This window comes from Suncus etruscus, chromosome 15 (assembly GCF_024139225.1).
Source record: "Suncus etruscus isolate mSunEtr1 chromosome 15, mSunEtr1.pri.cur, whole genome shotgun sequence".
Taxonomy (NCBI): Eukaryota; Metazoa; Chordata; class Mammalia; order Eulipotyphla; family Soricidae; genus Suncus; species Suncus etruscus.
The window spans coordinates 22,172,496-22,198,775 of NC_064862.1; the positions used below are offsets into that span (position 1 = coordinate 22,172,496).

General features: G+C 49.4%; 1 protein-coding gene across 2 annotated transcripts in view; it reads right to left on the reverse strand.

The window, feature by feature from the left end:
- Positions 1–368: 368 nt before the first annotated feature.
- Positions 369–26,280, reverse strand: part of BICDL1 (BICD family like cargo adaptor 1) — a 114,935-nt gene continuing 89,023 nt past the window's right edge. Inside the window, exons 4-10 of one of the 2 annotated variants that reach the window (XM_049788807.1) lie at positions 25,576–25,722; positions 13,088–13,267; positions 11,700–11,918; positions 10,402–10,545; positions 6,932–7,062; positions 3,660–3,780; positions 369–1,517 (exon numbers count right to left, since the gene is read on the reverse strand). In XM_049788807.1, coding sequence (XP_049644764.1) covers positions 1,356–1,517; positions 3,660–3,780; positions 6,932–7,062; positions 10,402–10,545; positions 11,700–11,918; positions 13,088–13,267; positions 25,576–25,722 — 1,104 coding nt within the window. In that variant the 3' untranslated portion in view covers positions 369–1,355. The remainder of the gene's footprint in view (positions 1,518–3,659; positions 3,781–6,931; positions 7,063–10,401; positions 10,546–11,699; positions 11,919–13,087; positions 13,268–25,575; positions 25,723–26,280) is intronic. The other variant, XM_049788808.1, reaches the window with a different exon arrangement.

Below are 26,280 nucleotides of genomic sequence, written 5' to 3' on the forward strand. Positions count from 1 at the left end.
TGCCCGCCCACCCGCCACAGTGCTTTCTGCTGGGCTGAAGTTTCTGCCAAACTTAAGCTGAGGAAGCAGCGCCATAGGCCTCTCTAGCAGGTGAACCCGCCACTGGCAGGGCTCGGGGCTGGTGTGGGTGGAGGCTGTGCCTTTGGCCACTTCTCAGCGGTGGCAACTTAAGTCAAGATGCCCCTGCCTCCTAGGGGCCTTGCCTGGCTGAATTCACACACGGGTGACTGCGTGTGACTGCCCAGCCAGCTGTAGGGGCTGTCAGCTATTGCAGCCCTGTCTCTCAGAACTAGCAATCTGAGAATGAAGCGGCATTCTGACTGGCCTTCCCTCCCTCCTTCCATGGATGCCAATGATGGAGGCAGCAGTTCTGTAGAAATTCGTTTTATTCTTATTTAGACTATTTCCAAAAGAAGCAGTGATGTGCTGTTTTCTAAAAATATGCCTTTATAGATTTATATATAATAGGTGTGTTATAAAATCCATACATTGTATTTACAGGATTGCTACATACAAAATTACAGCACTGTGGTATGTACATATCTATAGGTACATTCTTTCTGCTCATCCCTGCTGTGCTTTCCCACGGGAGGGAGATGAATCCGTCGTGAAGCATCTTGGGGGGCTAACTGGCCCAGGGCGCCTCCGAGTTGGGGCATCAGCAGGGAGGGACTGGCTGCTGAGGAGCAGCAGAAGCAGCAGGTTGCAAGATTCATCCTCCTGCGGGCTTGATGGGCAGTATCTGGGGCATCCACCTCGGGGTGCCAACTGCCCTGGAGGTGGAGGTGGTGGTTGTGGGCCGTTCTGGGGCTCTTTGGGGGCCTGGGCTTGTCTCTGAGGAAGGGGGGCTGGGAAGGGCCTGGGAGAACATCCTGGCCGGAACCTGCTGAGGGTCGGACGACCCTGGAGGAGCTTGACCAGCCCTTCCACTGCGGCCCGGCCGCCAAGCCCGCACACTGGGTCTCCTCAGCAGGAGATGCTCCCTCAGAGGTGCATGCACACAGGCGGGAGCTGTGCGGGGCCCCGGCCTCATGGCTCTTGCCCATCTTCTGTTCCCCGTGTTCGGGAGGGCAGCAGTGCCTGGAGTGGGGAGCAGGAACCCCTGAGGGTGTGTGTGTTTTGCAGGTGGGCTTGGGGTCTGAGCGGCAGAACCCAGCCTGGCCGGGAGGGGCAAGGACACGGGGCTGCCCCTCTGCCCTGATGTGAGGAGCAGCCCCAGTGGCTGAACCACCCTGTTGGGACGGCTCGGCCCAGGGAAGAAGGGGGTGGGTGCCCACAGCGCAAAGGGCTCCACTGGTGCCCCCTTCCAGCCACCCCGGCCCACCCACCCCTGGAGTCCGATTCCGCCGCCGCACTCAGATTTTCCTGAAGAACGAGAAGAGCTTTTTGCCTTCGGTGGAGCCGGGCTCGGCCCTGCACCCCGCGGCCTGGGCCCTGGGGAAGGCGGCAGGCGGCTGGCTCCGTTCCTTCAGGTGTGTGTCCATCAGCTGCCGGTCAATGACCCTGTGCATGTCGTCCTGCGGGGGGAGCAGAGGGAGCTGAGTGGGTAGCGGGCGGAGTGGGGCCAGGGAGGGGAGATGTGAGCAAGGGAGAGGAGGCAGATGGGGTGAGGTGAGGTGAGACGAGATGAGGTGAGGTGAGATGAGGTGAGATGTGTGGGGCTGCAGCCAGGGCTGCTGACGGAGAAAGCGAATGCGAATGTGGGCGTGCGTGATGCTGGGCACACTGGGCCACCCACACCTCTGGCTTGAGCCCGCTGGTGCTTCTGTCTCTAGCCAGGTCTCCACAGCTGTGCACAGCCGTGCTCAGGCCTCCTGTGTCCCTTGGGGGGCTGTGTACTGGGGGGAGGTGACTGCTCTGGCTCTCCCCTCCTCATAGCCCTTTGGACCTGCAAACACCACAGGCTTTATCATCTGCTGCCTGCTGGGCTGTCTTGCTCCCTAGCAGCACATCTCCCTGCAATGCTCCTTACTCAGAATGTCGTCCCTGGTGTCCATCGGTTTGAAGAGTGACAGCCAACAGCAGGAAGCAACCAGCTGCTGCCTGGCTGTCCCGCACACTGGCTCTAAGCTGCTACATACATCCTGACTGAGTCTGTGGCCAGGGTCAGAGTGAGGACAGGGTGGGGTGGACAGAATGGGGGGGCCCAGAGACAGGGCAACCACACACACCCTGACTCGCTTTCTTGTCCACCGCTACCTCTGCTCCCCTTTGCACTCTCACCTGGGTGTCATCTGAATGTCCGCAGGTTTGAGGGTAAAACAGACTGGCTGCCTCCCTTTCCTGGCGCTCCCTGCTTGTGCCATCCTTCTCCAATCTTTCTCTGGCTGCCCCATCTTTTCTCACATGTGACCTCCATTCTCGGCTTCCTCTTCCCAGAAACAAGACCCAGCACCTTCCCAGGCCCTGGTGTGGGACTCTCCATCCAGAGATGGCCCTCAGGATGGGCCCGACAAAACCTTTGCAAAGGCAACATGACCAATGTCAGGCCTTGAAGGGAAACACTTCACTACAATGACACATTTGGGCTTCCAGAATTCTGGAAAAGGGACTCCCAAGAATTGTTCTGCTTGAGAACCATGTGTGTGTTCTTTCTCTGTCCCTGTCTCCCTCCCTCCCTCCAGGGCCTGCCAGGACTTTTTTTTTTTTTTTTGTTTTTTTTTTGTTTTTGGTTTTTGGGCCACACCCGGCGATGCTCAGGGGTGACTCCTGGCTGTCTGCTCAGAAATAGCTCCTGGCAGGCACGGGGGACCATATGGGACACTGGGATTCGAACCAACCACCTTTGGTCCTTGATCGGCTGCTTGCAAGGCAAACACCACTGTGCTATCTCTCCGGGCCCCTGCCAGGACTTCTGGGCCCCAAATTGTGGTGGATAAGCCCAGGTATGGGAAATGGGAGACCAGCAGATGATGGCACCATGGCACAGAGGACACGGATGGGCAGCGGCTGTGATGGCAGCGAGGACAGTGGCGGGACGAAGACTGGCTCTCACCTCAAAGGCAGGAGGGGTGTACAACTAAAGCTGTTGATTCGGGAACTGAGAAAGGCCACTAGATCAGAAACCAAAGGAGCCAGATAGTAAAAAGCCCTGAGGAAGCAAACTGGAGCCGGGAGAGAAGAGAGAAGAACAGGGGAGGTCAGCATGGGAACACTGGCTCTGCACCAGCTCGGGCACCAGCAGAGAGACAGTTGCTGCCAACCTGCAGCAGGGTGGGCGGCTTCAAAGCCATGCACGGCGACAGGGTCACAGAGGGGAAGCCCCTGTTCGGGACTGTTCTGAACACCGTGGTCCGGGGCCCAAGACACTGACTTGCTCCCCAGGCTGCTACCATCGAGTGGCCGGAAAAAGGAAGTTGGTCGCAGGGCGAGGAAAGGCTAAAGGTGCTACATGAACTGTCTCTCCACCCACACAGTGCCCGAGGCAGCAGCCAGCTCCTTCCTGCCAATGACCCACCTGACCAGCCAGATGCTGCCAGGCTGCAAGGGTCTGCTGTTCTCTGGAACCCCCAGGCCAGTTTCTCAGGGGACTGCGAGCCCAAGAGCAGAGGTTCACCGGTGACTATGTGGCTCCTGCTCACCCTCACGTGTCAGTGTTCGGATCCCTCTGGGAGGGCCGGTTTCCGGGGGGCTGGGTCTCTGGGCTTGGGCTTGCTTACCTGCCAGGCCTCCAACTGCTGGGAGAGGTTCAGCTTCTGCTGAATGGCTTCCAGCAACTGGCTGTTCAGAGACAGCATGTCCAGCTTGCACTTAGCCAGTTCCAGCTCCACAGCGTTCTTCCTGCAACAGACCGCCGGGTGAGTGTGGGTACCCCATGCTGCGGACTCTTCCCCGGGATATGGGCTACAGAGAAGATGGCCACCGGGCCCCAAATCTCAACAGGCACTGTGTTGCTGCTTGGGACGGGCTGGCCGTTGCTACACTCAACACAAAAGCTCTCAATCTTGATGGGTTTTTGGGCCACACCTGGCCCTGCGCTCAAAAATGACTCTGGACAGTGGAACACACGGAATGCCGGGACTCAGATTCAGGTTAGCTGCGTGCAAGGCAAGTGCCCCGAACTGCTTGCTGTATGATCGCTCCAGCCCTGCCAGTCTGGCCTCAAATCTTGGAACCCATGAAGTCATGGCCCCACATCGTAGATGAAACAGTACTTGACCCCAGACCTCACAGAGCACCAAACAGCTGCTAACTCCTTCCCTCTGAGACCCCAAGAAAAGCTCCTGCCCTCTTCTCACGAGGAACCGTTCCAGGTCCCTGGAGAGAGCTGCGTGTGGACACAGTGAAAATAAAGGGCATTCCACGAAGGGCATCTCCCAGTCTTTGGCTCATGGGGGCGGGGGGGGGGGGCTGCCCTGGGTTGCTGAGCCAAGTTGGTCACCAGGACAAGGCCCCGAGGACAGTGCTTATGGGTTGTGTGGGTCCCCAGTTTGGCTCAGTGGGAGGCGTGTGCTGGACCAGATCCACTCTCTGATCCTCCCTCCATCACCTCGCACAGGCCTTCCCGGGCACTTGGCTGGGATTTGGGATCGTGGTTCTTCCCCAAGAAAGAGAACTGATTGGACTGTCACTTAGGGCCCGGGAGAGAGGGAAGGTGCCAGACGCGCTGTGCCACCTGCAAGTGCCAAGGGCTGCCCGGCTGCCGAGACAGACCCCGGGTCCTGGTCCGAGGCAAGACGGGGCGCCGGGCCAGGGCGAGGTGGGCGGTGGTGGGGCCGCCCCGCCAGGCGTTCAGGCAAGGTAGCCTCATGCCCGGCCCGGCATCTCCTCTCCCGCCTCCAGCCCCGCCCGTCCGCACTGCGGTTGCAGCAGCGAGGCGGAAGACGCGCGCGGGACCCGTCCAATGAGCGTCGTGTCTCGGGCGGCACGCTGCCGCCATTGGCTGTCTGGAAGGCGGAAGTCCGCGCGGTTGCCACGGACGCCGGGAGGTCCCGCCCCCGCCCGCCCGCAGGACGGAGCCGACCGGCCACTGCGCCGCTGTCGCTGGCCGGCAGGTGGCGCCACACACGGCTTCAAGACCAGACGGGAGCGGCTCCTCCCTCCCTTCCTCCCTCCGAGCCGCCTGGGCCCCTTACCCTCGGGGCGCCCCTTCTTGGAGACTCTCGTGGTGGGGTTCTCCACTTCTCTTTCCTTCTCTTTTTGGTTTGACTTTTAGCAATGCCAGGGCTCACTCTTGCTCTAAGCTCAGGACTCAACTTTGGCGGTGCCGGGGACAGAATCTGGGCCAGCCGCTGCGCTCTGGCTCTGGCCCACAGCATGTTCTATATCACTAGCCGATCCTGGAGCCCTCCCGAGTTAGATGCTGCCTCGGGTCTGTCGCTTAATTCACAGACACCAAGGATTCTGCTTCCAGGCCTGGAGCGATCGTCCAGCAGGGAGGCGGCTGGCCTTGGACACAGCTGGCCCATGCCCCATTCCCAGCATCCAAAATGGTCCCCTGAGCACCTCCAGGAGGGATTCCTGAGCACAGAGCCAGGAGTAAGCCCCGAGCATCGCCGGGTGTGGCCCCAAAACAAAACCAAAAAACTCCGTTTCTAAGAGACAGAAAATGAACTAACATGCAATGATTCTTTGGTGGGGAGTTGGGAGTGGGTGGGTGTTTGGCCAGATCTGCCCATGCTCAGGGGCCATTCCTGGCTCTATGCTCAGGATTTATTCCTGACAGTGCTCAGGGATCACACTTGGATTGGCTCCATTCTTGGAAAGACTTTCCACCCTGGAGGAACCCAACACCCTCCCTGAGGGTGAAGCTTCTGGTCTCGGGGTCCTGGAAGGAGAGCCCCTCATCTGGAGCTTCCTCTGCTGGGGAACTTGCAACTCGGCTCAAATTCAGGAGATTAACTGGCCCATACCCAGCATTAAGGTCCCAGGAAGACCTCGGCTTCCTTTGCCACCCAGATGCCAACCCGGGCAAGTTTCCACTGTGACGGAAGAGCCCTGTACGATTTGTTTTTCTTTTTTCCTGCACCCTGTTCCACCTTGGGCCCCGTTACACTAGGGCCAGAACATAGGTACCAGGCCAGTTCTAAGTGAACAGCAGCCCTTTGCTTGCCAGCCAGTTGCCATTTCTAACTTCATTCTTCTCTTTCTTCTCAGGGGGCCTTTATAGTTCACACCCAAGTTTACCACTTAATTCCCTAATGCACAATTTACTCTCCTTGTTCTTCATAAATATGTGACCCTCTGCCCACACCCTGAATATCACATTTCCATTCAGGTATTTGCCAAATGAAGCAGGACTTCATGGGACAAAGGTATATAAACCAATAGGGAACATTCCTAAAATGGACAAACACTGGAAGGCAGATAGAGAACCAAAGGTAAAATAGAGAAATGTTGATGATAAAAACGACAAAGGTGAATGGAAAGGAGAATACAGGTCTGTGTGTGGGAGGGGGAAGGAGGAAGCTATAAAATCAGAAATCAGGGCTGGAGAGATAGCACAGCGGTAGGGAATTTGCCTTGCAAGTGGCCAAGTTCAATCCCCAGCATCCCATATGGGCCCCCAGCCTGCCAGGGATGATTTCTGAGTGCAGACCCAGGAGTAACCCGAGCGCTGCCAGGTATGGCCCCAAAACCAACCAACCAATTAATCAATAAAATTTAAACAAAAAGAAAGCAAGCATGCCATATCACTTTACAATGACATATACTAGTGGGGTCAGAGAAACAGGACAGCAGGTAAGGTTCTTGCCTTTCACACTGCTGATCTGGGTTTAAGCCCTGCAACCCCTATCCATATGGTTCCCCAAGTCTCACCAGGAGTAAGACTACACCCTATTGGATGTGCCCCAAACTCTCTTTTTTAAGTAAGAAAGTCAGAAATTGGGATGCTGATGTGGTAATAGCAAAGCCCAGTTTTAATCCTGAGCTAAGTAAGCCAACACAAGATAGCTGTGATGAGAAGAACCAAGCAGCCATGGGTACTTACTTCGCGATGGCTTCATCGCGGTCCTTGATGGCTTTCTGCAGCTGCTCCTTGGGCTCCCTGTCATCGGCTGTCACCCGGAGCCGGTCTCTCTCTTCCTTCAGTGCAGTCATCTCCACGCTCAGCAATGTCACCTGGAAGGGATCCACAGCACTCAGACCTGAGCTCAGCCTGGGAGAGAGGAGCAGGCAGCACCGGTATCTGACACCCCAGAAAGCTTCTTCCTCTCCAGAGAAAGGTGTCCTGGTGTCAGGGGGCTAGCTGGGGGGCTGGGTGGGTCAGCGATATTACAGCATCTCTTTCTTTGTGCTTTTTTAAAATTTTGATCCATACCTGGCATTGCTTGCTCAGGGGTCACTCCTGGCACTGCTTGGAGAATCTATCTGTGATGAAACCCTGCTTAGCCACAGTTAATTGACACCCTATTGCCTTCCCCCAATTTCCTCTTTCCTTTCCACCAATCCCTTTGATATGTAAAAGTCCACCTGGATCTCACTGGACCCTCCCCTTTGGTTAGATTTGTACTGGTGAAATAAAGAGGATCAGTCTGGCATGGTGCGCAGAGACCACAAGGCGAGAAGTCACTGACTCCATGATTCTCTCCTGACCAGCATGGTTTATCCATTCTTCACAGCTACCTTTCCTCAAACCTGTTTGCCTGGGCTATATATGGTGCATGGGGTGATTTTATAGCAAGACAAGCATATATCCTTGCTATATCATGTCCCAGGTCCCCCACACCACCTCATTCTTGTTACGATGTGCCCAGGACTGATGAAGACCAGATCTACACACACAGGTACACCAGGGCCCTGAGGCTTATGTGTTTGCGGGTGGGGACTGAAGTTTTGTTTCAAGTTTTCCTCTTTCGCTCAGCATGGACCACTGACACGATACCCCTAGGGTGCTGGGCTAATCCTATAGCCTGGGACATGGCTGGTACCACTAAGCGAGTATTTGGCAATGCCATGTGGAACGCAGGCACCTCAAAGGAAGCTCAACCACCCAGTCTCAGAAGGGCGGCACCAAAACCACCTGAGCTCAGCAGGGGCAGGCATTACTCCCAGCTCTCCACAGGGCCCAGCCCCACTCGTTCCATGTGTTTGTGGACAGCTGTCCCCTTTTTAGGGCTCTTCATCACCCCAAACGCCTTCCTATTTCAACGAATTCCTTATTATCTGATACTTGCCCCCTCACTGAGGGTCTCACTAAAGGGTCTAGAGGGGTTTCCTCTCTTAGGCATGTAGCCCATCCTTGCCAACTGCCCCAGCCTGGAACCACAGCTTCTGAGGGTCCAGTCAAACCAGAGCTGGGGCATGGTTTGCAGGAGAGCAGACACGCAACCCTGGCTCCTTCCTGTTTCACAGCACGGTCCTCCCTCCAGCCTTCCTGTTGATCCTGGAAACCATTAGACACTCAATTCCAGTATGCAATCTTGCAGTTTAAACAGAGCAAGCTGTTGGTGTCTGTAACCAGAAACCCTGCCCAGTGGAGCTTTCAACAAATATTGGTTGAAGAAATGGGAGGGTGGAAAACCTTCGCGTAGCTGATAGGATCGGACCTGAGTCAGGATGCCCAAGCCTGGCCATGCCCATTTATTAAATATTGCGCAGACTCTGGCACTTTTCCAAGGGAGGATCCAGCCACAAGGGAAGGGGACAAAGATCACGTTTCAGGATACTCAGCTCTTCCTATTCCTGGTTTAGTGATCTACAGTCTGAATCTGAGCAAAAGCACCAAGACAGAGGCCAAAGCTCACTGCGGACACTTTGGAGCCCTAGCCATCCGCCAGGACCACACAACAGAGCCAATGGGCACAGGATGATTCACTCCCAGTGCCAACTGATGACTGGAATGTCCTCAACTGGGGAAAAAACACAGGACCTGGTGCTTTGTGCTGGTTCCCAGCAGCTGCTCTGGAGACAGACACAGCTCCAGAAAGCAGCTCAGAAGCCTCTGGGAAGAGGCTACACTGCCCTCGGCTCCCCGTATGCAGCTAGCCAAGTCCTAAGGCAGACTAGGCAGGGGCAGGTGAGGCCCAGCCTCACCCTGTTTCTAGCAGGTTCTACAACCTTGAAGGCCCAGAAAGCCCCTGGCAGAGGAAGCCAGGCCAGATGAGCCCTGCCCTATGAGTAGGCCACAGAGAAAGGCATGAGCAAGGCAGGAAAAAACAAACAAACAAACAAACAAAAAAAACACTGGAAATCTTGGCTTTGACTGGGAAACTGGGTCCAGGTTTAGGTCAGCCCCCTGGCTACCTGCATGAAGTAGCCAGGACAATGGTTTCTAGCTCATCAATGGTGGGAGCCAAAATTCTTCCCAGTGACCAAGGACTTCTTTTTTTGTGTGTGTGTGTATGTGGTTTTTGGGTCCCACCCGGCAGTGCTCAGGGGTTATTCCTGGCTCCAGGCTCAGAAATTGCTCCTAGCAGGCACGGAGGACCATATGGGACGCTGGGATTCGAACCGATGACTTTCTGCATGAAAGGCAAACACTTTACCTCCATGCTATCTCTCCGGCTCCGACCAAGGACTAAGGACTAACTGGCAAATACCATCCTGGACTCAGCTGAATGTTTACCACTCTGGCCATCACCCCTCCCCGCCCCTGGAGAGGCTGTCACTAGGACTGACCTGGCTTATTTATATACTGACTTGGGCTAAGGTCACCCCTAGATCCATTTTTCCCACATTAAAGTGTGCATCCTGGAAAGTAAGTAACGTGCAAGAGAAAATACCAACATCATACTTTGGGCAGGTACATTTGAATAGAGTCACGGGCTGTGGGAAGGCTAAAACTGAGCGAGTTGGAATGTGCAAGAAAGGGGGTTTGGAAGAGGCACTCTGGGGTGCCTGTCTGGTATCACGGGTAGGGCCCTCTCCATCTGACCTCAGCCCAAAAGAAGAGTCTCACAGGTCCCAGGGAGAGTCTAGAAACTCCTGTGTGGACAGGGCTGCTCTCAAGCACATAAAAGAGGCTCAGACGAGAATGCAGAGTCCCCTCTCTTTAGTGCTCTCCGGAGAAATGACACCCTGATCAAATGGGACAGGAAGAGCAGCGTAGCAGACATGCTTCTAGAGCTGGAAACAGGCCGGCAGAGAGGGCAACGCAGACAGAAGCAGAGCAGGGCCTGCAAAGGTCCGAACTCCCCAGCACAGCTGGGGAAGCGCGGCAGGGACCTGGGGCTGTGGCCCTTGGACCTGAGTCCGCCACATCCTGCTGTTCTCCGTGGAAGGTCACCCGTCTCTGGAGGGAGAGATGGTCCACTTGCTCTTCTCACCTTGGGCTTACCCAAAGACTCAGAGACGGTGTCTGTCTGTGGAGGCCCCCAGTGCACCTGAATCACAAGCCACCTTCTCCTGGGGATACACCAGGAGATGGGAGCTACCTCTCAGTCAGGTGTGGGAGGTCTCAGGAGAACTGGGGACACAGACAGGTCTCCCGGACCACATTGAGGATGGGGGAGGGCTCACCTGGCTGTGGAGTTGCTGCAGTTCTTCTAGGCTCTGCCTCAGTTTACCCCGCTCTCCCTCCATGAGCTCCCTGAGGGCTCGTGAGTCCTCACTGGTTTGCCTTATTTGCTCTTCTAGGGAGTCATCATCAATTCTCCGAGAACTCTAACAGCAAAAGTGAGCGAGCAAGCCAGTTGCCCCAGAGATGGGGAAGTGGAAAGAATGATGATGATTTGGGGGTGCAGAGAGATGGGTGGCAAGAGGGGGCATGAGTGAAAAGGGCAGCGGGAGTTATGGTTGGGGCAGAGGTAGGAGAGAAAGAAAAGACAGGTAAGAAAGAGCATCAAAGGACAGGTTTCTCCTGCTTCACTGCAGAGCCAGACAAGTCATTTCTGTTCAAGCCTCAGGAAGGAAACTGGGGTGAGTCGCACACCTCGCTGATGGTGCCCTCCCACCTGACCTGGCCTCCACATTGCACACACTTCACTGCCAAATATGGTGTGTCCCCACATCTTGTCAGCCGCATCTGACATGAGCAGCAAAGGCCACTACTCGGACGCTGGAACCTGCAAGGGACCCGGGACCTGGCAGGAGTCAGCAATGAGGCTGGAAAAAAGTGTGTCTGCCCATGCATATCTTTCCTTTGCAGTGGCAGTCCTTGGACCTAGGCTCAGTTCTGTGCTCACTTATACCCTTTATGGCAGAAGTTCCATATCTCTTAGATCCATTCACTCAGAGCTAACCTCACCACTTGGACCAACAAGCTACAGATATTAGTTGCTTTTTTACTTGAATCCAAATTTCCACTTTTTTTCTGGGTGGGGGGGCGCATGCCCAGCAGCACTCAGGAGTTACTCCTGACTGTGCTCAGAAATTACTCCTAGCGTGGGGGAACCATATGGGATGCCCTACCCACTATGCTATCACTCCGGCCCACAAATTTCCACTTTTAACACTTCCAAGAAAGTACATTTAAGGCCAAGATGGCCTGTACAAAATGAAATAGATAATAAAACTGCACTGCTGGTGCCTACACAAAGCCTTGGCCTCCCTGACCGAGAGTACTTAGTGCTCTGAAACACTGAGCTTGGAATAAATTTCCATACTATCTAAAAAGTTCCAGTTCCAAGTTTCAAGTTTTAGGGCCACACCCAATGGTGTTCGGGGCTCATTCCTGCTCTGTGCTCCAAGATCACTCCTGGCAGGCTCAGGGAAGTGCTAGGGATTGAACCCCACTGGATAATGGCTCAGGCTCCTTATACCAGATTCCGGCTGGCCATGAGCTGGCCTCTGTGGTGCTGCTTAGCCTGCCCTCTTACCGAGGGCTCCACGCCATCCACAATGCTCTGGATCAGTCTCTTGAGCTCACTGAGGGCGGTGCGCAAGCTGCCGGCTGGCACATCTTTGGCGGAGGAGGTCTCAGAAGACTCGTCCATGGAGGAGTCCGTGGAGACAGCAGAGTCGGCGCTGTCATTGCCGCGAAGATGAGAGCAGAGGTAGCGGACCTGGCAGTAGGCTTCCCACAGCTGCAGCCGCAGCTGGGTCACAAAAAAAGCAGCTTCGATTATGTGTCCTGAGAAGACACCAGCTAGTCCCTTTATCCCGGGAACCCCAGACACAGGCACTTGAAGGCCTGGCTCTAGGAGAAAGGGTCGGTTGAACCTTCTACCACCAGGATATTTCCACCACTCATTTGGGACCAGGATTATTTCAATACTAACTCCCCCCCCCCCACTCATTTATTTATTTATTTAGGTTTTTGGGCCATACCCAGTGGCACTCAGGAGTTACTCCTAGCTCTGCACTCAGAAATCACTCCTGGCAGGCTCTCTCTTTCTCTCTCCTCATTTCTTTTCTTTAATTTCCTTTCCTTTCTTTCTTCCTTCCTTCCCTCCATTCTTCCCTCCTTTTCTCATTATTTTTAGCCATACCAGGGGTGCTCAAGGGTTACTCTGTCTCTGTGCTCAGGAATCACTTCTGTCAGGCTTGGGGGACCATATGAGATGCCAGGGACAGAACCTGGATCAGCCACATGCAAGACAAGTGACCTCCTTGCTGTGCTATCTGTCCAGCCCACTGCCTCTGCACTTTGCCCCTCACTTCTTTTTTTTTTGTTTGTTTGTTTTTTGGGGGGGCCACACCCGGCGGTGCTCAGGGGTTACTCCTGGCTATCTGCTCAGGAATAGCTCCTGGCAGGCACAGTGGACCATAAGGGACACCGGGATTTGAACCAACCACCTTTGGTCCTGGGACGGCTGCTTGCAAGGCAAACGCCACTGTGCTATCTCTCCGGCCCTTCACTTCTGCCACAGAAATAACATTGCACCATCAGTTATGCTAGTGGTCGTGGTGAGCAGATGAAGAAGGAACAGAAGACATTGGCTAAATAAAAAGAAGCTAACTGCGGTGTCACTATGTCCTAGAACTGTGTCTGTACAAGTTATATGAGACTGAGGGTGGCCCAACGAACGAGATGTTGAGGAGTCCACGTGACCCCTCAAGGCCTGTACTCCTACTTTATGTCTCGGAGGATCAGGTGGGCGAGACAGAGAATCAGGGCTGGGCCTTGGTTAGGCTTCATGACCTACAGGGCTAGTCCTGGGGCTAAGGGCAGGCACAGGTAGGGACTTCCAAAGGAAGCAAGGGAGATGGTTTGTGCCCAGGGTCCCCAGACCATCTCATGTTCCAAAGGACAAAGTGCTGGCACCTGCTCTCTCTCTTGTTCCAGCTCCTCGGCCTCCATGCTCTGCTCTATCTCTGACAGAAGGGATGCGCTGGTGGCGGCAGAGCTCTGCAGACTTCGCTCCTCGCTGAGCTCCTCCACCTTCACCTGAAGCTGGCGGCAGGATAGCCGCACCTCCTGCAGCTCCAGCTGGCTCTGATGCAGCTGTGGAAGAAGCAACCAAGGGCAGTGAGGTCTGTCCCCATGCAGCCCGGCAACCAAGCCTGAGCCCTTCCCTGTATGTGCCCTTCCTAAGGGAGACAGCAGGGAATGGGCTGGTCTCCATTGTGGGGGACCATCAGGCACATGCAGATCTGGAGTAGTTTCTGGGCCAGACAGTGCAATTTCATCAATACATTTCAAGGGGAAAAAACAAACAAACTAAAAACAGATTAAAAGAGATCTAGAGAGACTCTGTTGGTCCCCTTAAGCTCAGCAGACATTTTGGGGATTCCCCCGGCTTGTTTCAACCTGGGAACTTTGATCTTCTCTGGCATTCATCCCCTGACGACTTGTCTCGGCTGAGGTGAGTGTTTCTGGGCCGGAGTTGCGGATAAAGCTGACTCTGCTGGCCCCCTTAAGCCCACCTATAAGGGGTTGAAGCAGCTTCACTTCATGGCCTCGCACTCCACCTAGCCAATGAATACCACCATAACACGTAGAAAAATCCACAGCATAAGCGTGACAATGGGGAAACTATGCAGACCAACTTCAGCCATAGAGAATGAAGATGGAAACTCTGATGACCCAACAATGGCCAACCACCTAAGCAGTCTTTCAGAAATGGAGTTTAGAGAAGAAATATGGAGGATGCTCACAGAACTCAAAGAAAGTATAGATCAGAACACTAATAAAAATCAAGAGAATATGAAGATAGAAATCAGAAAACTCCAAACTGAAATATCAGGTCAAATAACAGGTCTGAAAAACTCAATAGACGAATTGAAGAACATAATGGATGAGCTTTCCAACAGGTTAAAAGCAGCTGAGGATAAAATTAGTGCGCTGGAAGATGAGATGCATAACAACTTTACACAGCACAAGAGATTGGAAAAAAGCCTTAAATCAAATGATCATACAATGGAAAAATTACTCAAAGAATATGAGCAGATGAAAATAGAAGTCTTTGATAAGCTCAACAGAAACAACTTTAGAATCATTGGAGTACCAGAGACCCAAGAAGAAAATCTCCAGGAAGAATCAACAGTCAAGAACATCATCACAGAGAAACTACCAGAGCTTAAGAAAGCATGTGACCAACTCCTGCATGCCCAAAGAGTACCAGCTAAAAAAGACCCCAGGAGACACACCCCAAGACACATCCTAGTCACAATGATAAATCCCACAGATAGAGATAGAATACTGCAAGCAGCAAGATAGAAAAGGGAAATTACATTCCAGGGAGCATCCTTGAAATTTACAGCAGACCTGTCACCAGAAACACTCAAGGCCAGAAGGCAGTGGTGGGAGATAGTGACAAAACTCAATGAAATAAATGCTTCGCCAAGAATACTGCACCAAGCAAAACTCACTTTCAGGTTTGAAGGAAGTATACATGGCTTCACAGATAAACAACAGCTCAGAAACTTTACAGACTCAAAACCAGCCTTACAAGAAAAACTGAAAGATCTATTCTAAAGACAAGACAGAACAAAAAACACACCAAACTTCTACACAAAGATGGCAATAAATCCCATGACAATTATTTCTCTCAATGTCAATGGACTAAATGCACCCGTGAAGAGGCACAGAGTGGCGAAATGGATCAAAAATGGATCAAAAAAACTGAAGCCAACCTTCTGCTGCCTAGAAGAAACACACCTGAATAGTCAGAATAAACATAGACTCAAAATCAAAGGCTGGAGGAAAATCATTCAAGCAAATAACACCCTTAAAAAAGCGGGGGTGGCCATACTAATATCAGATGACACAAACTTTATACTCAGAAAAGTTGTAAGGGACAAAGATGGATATTATGTACTAATCAAGGGATATGTACAGCAAGGAAGAAATCACTCTCCTAAATATATATGTACCCAAATGAGGGACCAGCAAAGTGTTTAATACAATTGTTGACAAATCTGAAAAAGGATATCAATAATAACACAATAATTGTGGAGACCTCAACACAGGCTTGTCAACACTTGATAGGTCAACCAAATGGAAACCCAACAAAAATATACTAGAACTGAAAAGAGAAATGAAAAAAAGAGGCCTAGGAGATATATATAGGACACTCCATCCTCAGAAACCTGGATACACATTCTTTTCCAACGTACATGGGTCATTCTCCAGGATAGACCACATGCTGGCACATAAAACATACCTCTATAAAATCAAGAAGATAGAAATTCTGCAGGCTACCTTTGCTGACCACAAGGCTCTGAAGTTAGATGTGAACTACAAAGGGAGACAGAAGAAAAAATTTAACACCTGGAAATTAAACAGTCTACTACTGAACAACCAGTGGGTCTGAGATGAAATCAAAGAAATAAAAAATTTCCTGGAAACAAACGACAATGAAAACAAACTATCAGAACCTATGGGATACAGCAAAAGCAGTACTGAGAGGAAAATTTATAGCTTTGCAAGCACACATCAGGAAGGAAGAAGGAGCATACATGAATAGCTTAATGACGCAGCTTATAGAATTAGAAAATGATCAACAAAAGAAACTAAAAATAGGGAGACAGAAAAAAATAACAAAGCTGAGAGCAGAAATCAATGAAATGGAAACCCAAAAAATAGTCTGAAAGATCAACGAAAGCAGAAGTTGGTTCTTTGAAAAAATAAACAAGATTAATAGACCATTGGCAAAACTCACAAAGCAAAAGAGAGAGAAATTTGATAACGGGTATTAGAAATGAAAAGGGGGAGATCACTACAGATACTGCAGAGATTCAAAGGGTATTCAGAGAATACTTTGAGAAACTCTACGCCACTAAATATGACAAAATGAATAAATTTTTGAACTCATATAACCTTCCACGGTTGAATAAAGAAGATGTAGCATATCTAAACATCCCCATCACTATTGAGGAAATTAAAACCATAATCAAAAATTTGCCCAAAAACAAAAGCCCAGGCCCTGATGGATTCACGAATGAATTCTTTCAAACCTTTCAAGAGGAGCTACTACCAATCCTGGCCAGGCTCTTTTATGAAATCAAAAAAAACAGGAACACTTCCAAATAGCTTTTATGAAGCCAACATCACCTTAATACCAAAACCAGATAGAGATGCTGCCAAAAAAGAAAATTACAGACCAATATCCCTGATGAACACATATGCAAAGATCCTCAACAAGATCCTGGCGAACAGGATCCAGTGCCTCATCAAGAAGATCATTCACTTTGATCAAGTAGGTTTCATCCCAGGAATGCAAGGCTGGTTTAACATCTGTAAATCTATCAACATAATACACAACATAAACAACAAGAAAAATAAAAATCACATGGTCATGTCAATAGACGCAGAAAAAGCATTTGATAAGGTTCAACACCCATTCTTGATGAAAACTCTCAGCAAGATAGGAATAAAAGGAACCTTTCTCAATGTAGTTAAAGCCATCTACCACAAGCCAGTGGCAAATATTATCCTCAATGGAGATAAACTAAAAGCCTTCCCTCTAAATTCTGGCACAGGACAAGGCTGTCCTCTCTCACCACTCCTATTCAACATAGTACTGAAAGTACTTGCTATAGCGATTAGGCAAGAAAAAGATATCAAGGGAATCCAGATAGAAAAGGAAGAAGTCAAGCTCTCACTGTTTGCAGATGACATGATACTCTACTTAGAAAACCCTAAAGACTCTACCAAAAAGCTTCTAGAAATAATAGATTCATATAGCAAAGTGGCAGGTACAAAATTAACACACAAAAATCAATGGCCTTTTTATACACTAATAATGATAGAGAAGAAATGGACATTAAGAGAACAATCCCATTCACATTAGTGCCACACAAACTCAAATATCTTGGAGTCAACCTGACTAAAGATGTGAAGGATCTATACAAAGAAAACTATAAAACACTGCTCCAAGAAATAAGAGAGGACATGTGGAAATGGAAAAACATAACCTGCTCATGGATTGGCAGGATCAACATCATTAAAATGTCAATACTTTCAAAAGCATTGTACAGATTTAATGTGATTCCTCTAAAGATACCCATGACATTCTTCAAAGAAGTGGATCAAACACTTCTGAAATTCATTTGGAACAATAAACAACCTCGAATAGCTAAAGCACTCCTTGGGAAAAGGAATATGGGAGGCATTACTTTCCCCAATTTTAAGCTGTATTACAAAGCAATACTTATAAAAACAGCATGGTATTGGAATAAAGACAGACCCTCAGATCAGTGGAATAGGCTTGAGTACTCAGAGAAGGGTCCTCAGACATATAACCACCTAGTTTTTGATAAAGGAGCAAGGAAAGCCTATTCAACAAGTGGTGTTGGCACAACTGGTTAGCCACTTGCAAAAAAGCGAACTCAGACCTCCAGCTAACACCATGTACAAAGGTAAAATCCAAATGGATTAAAGACCTTGATATCAGATCTGAAACTATAAGGTATATATAACAACATGTAGGTGAGACACTCCAGGATATTGAGACTAACGGCATCTTTAAGGAGGAGACAGCACTTTCCAAACAAGTGGAAGCAGAGATAAACAGATGGGACTATATTAAGCTGAGAAGCTTCTGCATCTCAAAGGAGATAGTGCCCAGAATACAAAGGCCACCCACTGAATGGGAGAAATTATTCACCCAATACTCATCAGATAAAGGACTAATATCTAAAATTTACAAGGTACTGACAGAACTATACAAGAAAAAAATAACTAACTCCATCAAAAAATGGGGAGAAGAAATGAACAGACATTTTGAAAAAGAAGACAGGCAAATGGCCAAAAGGCACATGAAAAGATGCTCAACATCACTAATCGTCAGGGAGCTGCAAAACAAAACTACTATGAGGTACCACCTCACGCCACGGAGATTGGCACACATCACAAAAACAAAAAACAAGCAGTGCTGGCGGGGATGTGGAGAGAAAGGAACTCTTTTTCACTGCTGGTGGGAATGCCGTCTAGTACAACCTTTATGGAAAGTGATATGGAGATTCCTTCACAAACTGGAAATTGAGCTTCCATATGATCCAGCTATACCACTCCTAGGAATATACCCAAGGAACACAAAAATACAATACAAAAACCCCTTCCTTATACCTATATTCATTGCAGCGCTATTTACAATAGCCAGACTCTGGAAACAACCAAGATGCCCTTCAACAGATGAGTGGCTAAAGAAACTGTGGTATATATACACAATGGAATACTATGCAGCCGTCAGGAGAGATGAAGTCATGAAATTTTCCTATACATGGATGTACATGGAATCTATTATGCTGAGTGAAGTAAGTCAGAGGGAGAGAGAAAGACGCAGAATGGTTTCACTCATCTATGGGTTTTAAGAAAAATGAAAGACATTTTTAAGAGTATCTCAGAGACAAGAGAAATGAGGGCTGGTAGGTGCAACTCATGACATGAAGCTCATCACATAGAGTGATGAGTGCAGTTGGAGAGATGACTACACTGAAAACTATCATAACAATGTGAATGAATGAGGGAAGTAGAAAGCCTGTCTTGAGTACAGGTGTGGATTGGGTGGGGAGGAGGGAGATTTGGGACAGTGGTGGTGGGAATGTTGCACTGGTGAAGGGGGGTGTTCTTTACATGACTGTAATCATACAACTATAATCATATTTGTAATCACGGTGTTTAAATAAAGATAATTATAAAAAAAGAGACCTAAGAGATCTATCAAGCAATTCAAGGGCTTATTTTGTGTCTTGACTCAAACAGAAAATGAAAATGAAATAAAGCGGGGCCCAGAGAGATAGCACAGCGGTGTTTGCCTTGCAAGCAGCCGATCCAGGACCAAAGGTGGTTGGTTCAAATCCTGGTGTCCCATATGGTCCCCCGTGCCTGCCAGGAGCTATTTCTGAGCAGACAGCCAGGAGTAACCCCTGAGCACTGCTGGGTGTGGCCCAAAAACCAAAAAAAAAAAAAAAAAGAAAGAAAGCAAAACAAAAACAATGACATTAAGACATTAGAAGATTTGAGTGCTAACTTGATATTTGAAGATGTTAAAAAATATTGTTACCTCCCTCATCTATGGGTTTAAAGAAAAATAAAAAAAAATTTTACAATAATTTCCAGAGACAAAAGAGGATGGCTGGAAGATGAAGCTCACCAAAAAGAGTAATGAGTTACAGTTAGAGAAATAACTACAGTGAGGAACTATCATAACAATATGAAGGAATGAAGTCTCGAGTGCAGGTGGGGGGTGGGATGGGGAGGAGGGAGATTTGGGACATTGGTGATGAGAATGTTGCACTGGTGAAGGGAGGTGTTCTTTACATGACTAAAACCCAACTACAATCGTATTTGTAATCAAGGTGTTTAAATGAAGATATTAATTAAAAAATATTGTTACTGGAATGATAGGACAGTGGGGAGGGCACTTGCCTTGCACGTAGCTTGCCCAGGTGTTGAATTAATTAATTAACGATGGGGCTGGATGGGGTCGGTGGATGGAGGCCTTTGTGCTTAGGCCCCCAGCCACGTGGCTTCATCCCCCCATCCAGCTGGCAAGTTCCAGGCCCAGGTAGTTGGCGTAATCAAGACTCACTCACACGCAGGCTTCAGGAAGAATCATCTTTATTCATGCCCTTGCCACCACAGGTGTGTGGCCTATGTCAACCTTTCAAGCACAGCTATATTTTGCTAGCCCTGCATCTTATCTCCTGTTAGCCATTTTCCCTTTGGGCTCCATGCGGCCCAAAGATCCAAAAGCCAGGAAGCCAAGCCGGGCCAAAAGAGAAATGGCAAAAGGCAAAAGGGGCCGAATCCCTTTCGTCCCAGGCTTATCTAACTTTTTCCCGACCCCTCCCAGGAATGGGAGGTCTTGCAGGTAGGGTCACACCTATTATCCGGTTAAGACCCCTCCCAGAAATGGGTGGGTCTTAGGGTACACCACACCCAGGTTCAATCTTGGCACTGCATATTGTTCCCTGAGTACTAACAGGAGTAATTCCTGAGTGTTGATTCAGGAGTAACCTCTGAGCACTGCTGAGTATGCCCCCAAATGCAAAAAGCAAAAAACTGGTGCTACATCTTTGAGGTATAATATACCAGGTTTATAAATCTAAGTTCTAATGTATTTAGAAGTATTTTTTTTAAGTATTTAGAAGTGGGGTGGAGGAAGAACAACACTGGTGGTGGGAATGATCCTGATTCATAGTCACTATGTACCTTAAATATTACTGTGAAAGATTTGTAACTTACTTTGGTCACAATAAAAATTATTTTAAAAAAGTATTTAGAAGTATTTTATATTTACATATAGAAGTACTTTTGGGGGGGCTTTTGGGCCACATCTGGAGGCACTTAGGGGGCTACTCCTGGGCTCTGTACTCAGAAATTACTCCTGGCAGGCTTGGGGGACCATATGGGATGGTGGGGATCAAAATTGGATTGGCCACATGTAAGGCAAATGCCTTACCCATGGTGCTATCACTCCAGCCCAACATATAGACATACTTCTATATTTTATATGTATACAGAGATAGTACTATATATTTAACTTCTAAAGTACTTTATAGATGAAATTATGAGAATTCTGGATTAACCTCAAAATAACGGGAAAGGAAGAGCAAGTAATGTAAGCATGGTGCTCAGGTTCTTTGCAATGGTTTGAAAAGCTGGGGAATGACACTATTCTGGTCCATTTTCATTAGAAATTCTCCCAAACGATGGGGCCGGAGAGATAGCATGGAGGCAAGGCGTTTGCCTTTCATGCAGAAGGTCATCGGTTCCAATCCCGGCATCCCATATGGTCCCCCATGCCTGCCAGGAGCAATTTCTGAGCATGGAGCCAGGAATAACCCCTGAGCACCACCGGGTGTGACCCAAAAACCACAAAAAAAAAAAAAAAAAAAAAAAAAAAAAAGAAATTCTCCCAAACGAAAAGGTAACCCCGCCAGGTGGGAGGTAAAGGGAAAAAAAAAGGCAACCCCACACATGGACACACCGATACAATGAGGCTCTCACCAGTACAGCTGAAATAGATAAGTGATAGTCAAACCAACTCTGTGACACAGCGACTCTCCTCGGAGGTGGGACTCAATGCATTCAAGAAAGGGCCAGAGTGTTCACAACAGCAATGTTATAGTCGTAAAGGGGAAACAACCCAAATACCAATAAAGATGTCACAGGCATATGGGGTACTGAGATGTGCATAGATGAGGGTATTTGCCATGCTTGCATATTACCCCACATTGACCCCTGGAAAGCCCTAATGCTCAAAGCACTTCTCTTTTTTGTTTTGTTTTGGGACTAGGCCTCACTCCAGAACTCAGGAATCACCCCTGGTAGTGCTTGAGGGAACCTACAGGGATGATGGGGATCGAACCCAGGTCAGCTGCATACAAGGCAAGGACCCAGCCTACAGTACTATCTTTCTGGACCCAATGAATTTATTCTTCTATAAAGTAGTATTTCAAGGCCATCCCTGTTCATTATAAAAAGAGAAGCTACTGCCTACTCTTTCCTAGACTTTTGGCCAGAGGGAATATGGGTAGTTGCAGACACAGAGATCACGCAAAAGAGGGAGCAATTCCAGCCTGGAGGTCTCATGGGTGCATGCAGCTAGCTGCCTTGCAGGGCCATCAGTTGATCCTACCATGCCCCAGGAGCCTCAGTGGGAAGGTCATTAAACAGAATGGTTGATTAATGGCCTCAGTGGTCAGGTGAGTCTTAACAGGGAAGGGTTTAGCATCTGGCTGTTCAGAGAGGCAACTGAGTTGGCAGGCCTGCTGCGCCAGGATCCCTTGGATCAGCAGTACCTGCTGGTCTAGTGGGAACTCTTCCAGTTCCAATTCGAAGAGACTCAGACAAAGATTGGGGCGTCAATGGAAAGACATTCCTGGGAAGCACTTGGCACACATCCAAGCAGCATATTAACTTGGCAAAATACAATTATTTTCCAGACAACTTCACATACATCTCAGCAGGAGAAGTTGAGCACTGACAAGCACAAGTTCTTGAGGCACTGGACAAAATTAGTCCAATTATTCCACATGTACACTCAAAGGTACTTAATTAATTCTAACAGTGAGAGAGCAAAAGACCAGGACAGGTTATCCCTCTGATCTGTGAATGATCCACAGGCATGCAGAAAACAAACAAACAAACAAACAAACCAGGGAAGAGTATATAAAATATAAAATCCTGCTAAAATAAATCCTATCTTAACATGAAGATATATATTTATGCATCCAAAAAGGAATATAAGAAGTTTGCTAGAATATAAGGTTTGCTAGAGAGGCCGGAGAGATAGCACAAGAGTAGGGCAATTGCCTTGCATGCAGCCAACCCAGGACAGATGGTGGTTCAAATCTAGGCAACCCATATGGTCCCCCGTGCCTGCCAGGGGTAATTTCTGAGTGCAGAGCCAGGAGTAACCCGATTGTTGCTAGGTGTGACCCTCCCAACCCCCCTAAAAGAAGTGGTTTGCTAGAACAGTAAGTGAAATGAATTGCAAAATCCTGTATGGGTCATGTAACTTAAAAACATTTCTTTAGGGGCCCGGGGAGATAGCACAGCGGCGTTTGCCTTGCAAGCAGCCGATCCAGGACCTAAGGTGGTTGGTTCAAATCCCGGTGTCCCATATGGTCCCCCGTGCCTGCCAGGAGCTATTTCTGAGCAGACAGCCAGGAGTAACCCCTGAGCACCGCTGGGTGTGGCCCAAAACCCAAAAAAAAAAAAAAAAACAAACAAAAATAAAACAAAAACATTTCTTTAGGAGTTGCAGAGATGGTAGGTGCAGGGTGGAGTGCATGCCTTGTGCACACCTGATGTTGATTTTTTTAATTTAATTTTATTATTATTATTATTATTATTATTATTATTTTGGTTTTTGGGCCACACCCGGCGGTACTCAGGGGTTTCTCCTGGCTGTCTGCTCAGAAATAGCTCCTGGCAGGCACGGGGGACCATATGGGACACCGAGATTCGAACTAACCACCTTTGGTCCTGGATCGGCTGCTTGCAAGGCAAATGCCGCTGTGCTATCTCTCCGGGCCCCTGATGTTGATTTGATCCTTGGCATCCCACATGGTCCTCCAAACCCCTCCAGCAGTGATCCCTGCATGTAGAGCCACAGGTGGCCCCAAAAGAAATATTCTTAAATAATTTTTTTTTTTTACGATTACTTGCTAGTGTTTTTTTCCAACTTACATCCCAATATATACACCAATATACTCGGATAAAAAGGGGCTGGGAGTAGAAGAAAGCTGAAGTCCTGTTCTAGATTCCAGGAGATCTGCTTACTGGGTGGTTCTGCTTTTGGGCCACAGCAGTGCTCAGGGCTTACTCCTGTTCTGCATGAGGGGTCACTCCTGGAAGGCTCAGGGGACCATCTGGGGTGCCGGGAATTGAGCCCACGTTAGCCATGTGCAAAGGAAGTGCCCTTTCCTCTGGACCAGTGGTCCTCAAACTATGGCCCGCGGGCCACATATTGTATTTGTATCTGTTTTGTTTCTTCATTGCAAAATAAGATATATGCAGTGTGCATAAGAATTCGTTCATAAGTTTTGTTTTTACTATAGTTAGACCCTCCAATGGTCTGAGGGACAGTGAACTGGCCCCCTGTTTAAAAAGTTTGAGGACCCCTGCAGAGTCTGGACTACTGCTCTAGCTCCTGCAGTACCATTTCCTAGTCAACATTAACCAAGGAGGGTCCTATTAAATGTGAACATCTGAACTGAAGGTACAGTAAAACAACTAGGGAGGAAAAGGTGGTGGTTTGCTTTCCAAGAGATGAATCAATTAGATGCCACTTTAGCTGATGGTTAACAAATGATGTCAAAGGTGATGGTTTCTTTTTCTTTCTTTTTTTTGGGGGGGGCCACACCCAGTAACACTCAGGGGTTACTCCTGGCTATGCGCTCAGAAGTCGCTCCTGGCTTGGGGGACCATATGGGACGCAGGGGGGTTGAACCTCGGTCCATCCTAGGCTAGCGCTGGCAAGGCAGACACCTCACCTCTAGCACCATCGAGCAGGCCCTGGTGATGGTTTCTTTTTTTTTTTTTTTTTTTTTTTTTTTTTTTTTTTTTTGGTTTTTGGGCCACACCCTGTGACGCTCAGGGGTTACTCCTGGCTATGCGCTCAGAAGTTGCTCCTGGCTTCTTGGGGGACCATATGGGACGCCGGGGGATCGAACCGCGGTCCGTCCTAGGCTAGCGAGGCAAGGCAGGCACCTTACCTCCAGCGCCACCAGCCCGGGCCCCTGGTGATGGTTTCTTATCCCCAACCCAGGGTTTTCCTAAAGAGCTTCCCACTGAGTCCACTGGGGACTCTCAGGCCCAGTGTTAGGGCAAGGACCTACTTGGTGCTATGTATACCTGGCTGACCACCTGAACCATATGACACTGTTGCAAGCTTACTGTTCTCTGGCATGCACAGGATGCCCAGAGGAAAGCAATGCATGACCAGCCACAGTCTCTGGTGATGGTGGGTGACTGCAAACTCTTCTAGGGTGGATGCTGCACTCTATTTAATTCACCCTGGGAGAGACTATTCTTTTGTTTATGGTAATCTTTTTCCTTTTGGGGGAAGAGCCCAAACCCAAGGGTTCTTCCTGACTCAGTAATTACTCATAGCAGTGCTCAGAGGACCCTATGGGATGTCAGGTTTAAACCCAGGGCAGCTGTATGTGAGGCAAATGCCCTCCCCTCTGGACTCTCGATCCAGTCCCTGTGGTTTATTTCCTGTCAACTGTGAACTTTGTGAGGCCCCTGGTGGCAGTTCCCAAATAAGGATAAATATGGCCACAAAGAAGTTTCCTTTAGGGAGAAGCAAAGTGGCTCATTAGGCTTACAGGGGTGTTAGGCTGCACCTTTTCAAACAAGCGGCAGAAACAGAACTTACGTCTGCTGTGTTCAGTGGGCAGCTTCTTGGTTTTTCTGCCCAAACGGCCAGAGGCACAGGTGTGTGTGTGTGGGGGGGGGATGGGTGTCAAGCAGCAGCAGGGAAGGAAGCTAAGCACGCACAGCAAAGCCCAGGCTCCCTCAGGAACCGTAAGCATATTTCACTAACCATAGGCTAGGTGACTGTATTGACAGCAGCCCCAGGGGCTCCAATCATGTCCACAGACCAGAAAGAACTTAGTGAAACTGCTACGGGGGCCAGTGGCTCAGAACACATGGAAGGATAACCCTGAGTACCAAAGCATTTCCTCTAGGTTGACTGAAAGGCCAACCTCAACACTGCCCAAGGAGGCTGAGGGTTGGGCTTCACACACTCCTGACTCTGAGGGCAGCACTGGCAGCACTGGCCTCTGGCCTGTCCTTTTGACTAAGCAGCAGAGTGTTCCTGTTCTCTGGCCCTGGGCCTGCTGTAGTACCTGCAAGTCTTTGTCCTGGCCCTGCCTCTCCAGGATCAGCACCCGGTCCTGCAGCTCCTCCACAGTCCCTTGGAGCAGATCGTTTTCTTCCAAGGTGGCACTGAGACGGTGCTCCAGCTCCCGCTTCCGGTCCGACAGCATCTTGATCTGCAAGGGCAGAGAGTCCCAGGGTAGAGAGCTATTCCCCCTAACCCCCCCACCCAAAAAGGCAGGGCTCTGTCCAAGCACTCTGGCCCCTTCACTGAGAACACAAGCGGGGCTCAGCCTGAAGAGAAAACCCCTTCTCTTCAAACCTCTCTGGGAAATGGTGGATGCTGAGTTTCAGAGAAGCTGGAATGTGGGATGCCAGGCAGAAGAAGGGAAAGCTCTTTTTCTGAAAATATCACAGATAAGATAGAGGAGAACCCCATCTTGATGGCCCATGACTGCCTCAGTCCCATGGTTTGAAGGGATGAAGATACTAAGCTGCTACACTTTTCTTCCTTCTCCTGAGCACAAGAGACTGCCCATGACAGTATCCACTGTGATCTCAGACTATTGCCTGCTGGCCTGGCTCCAGAGCTCAGTCCAGAACAGGTGGGCTGGTGCTAGCAGAGCACAGCCAACAAGGCCAAGTATGTGTCAGCCCATGTCCTAGGAAGGGCAGGAACTCAAGCAACAACTGACTTTGGTCCAAGTATCTTTGGCCTGAGCAAGATCGGGTTG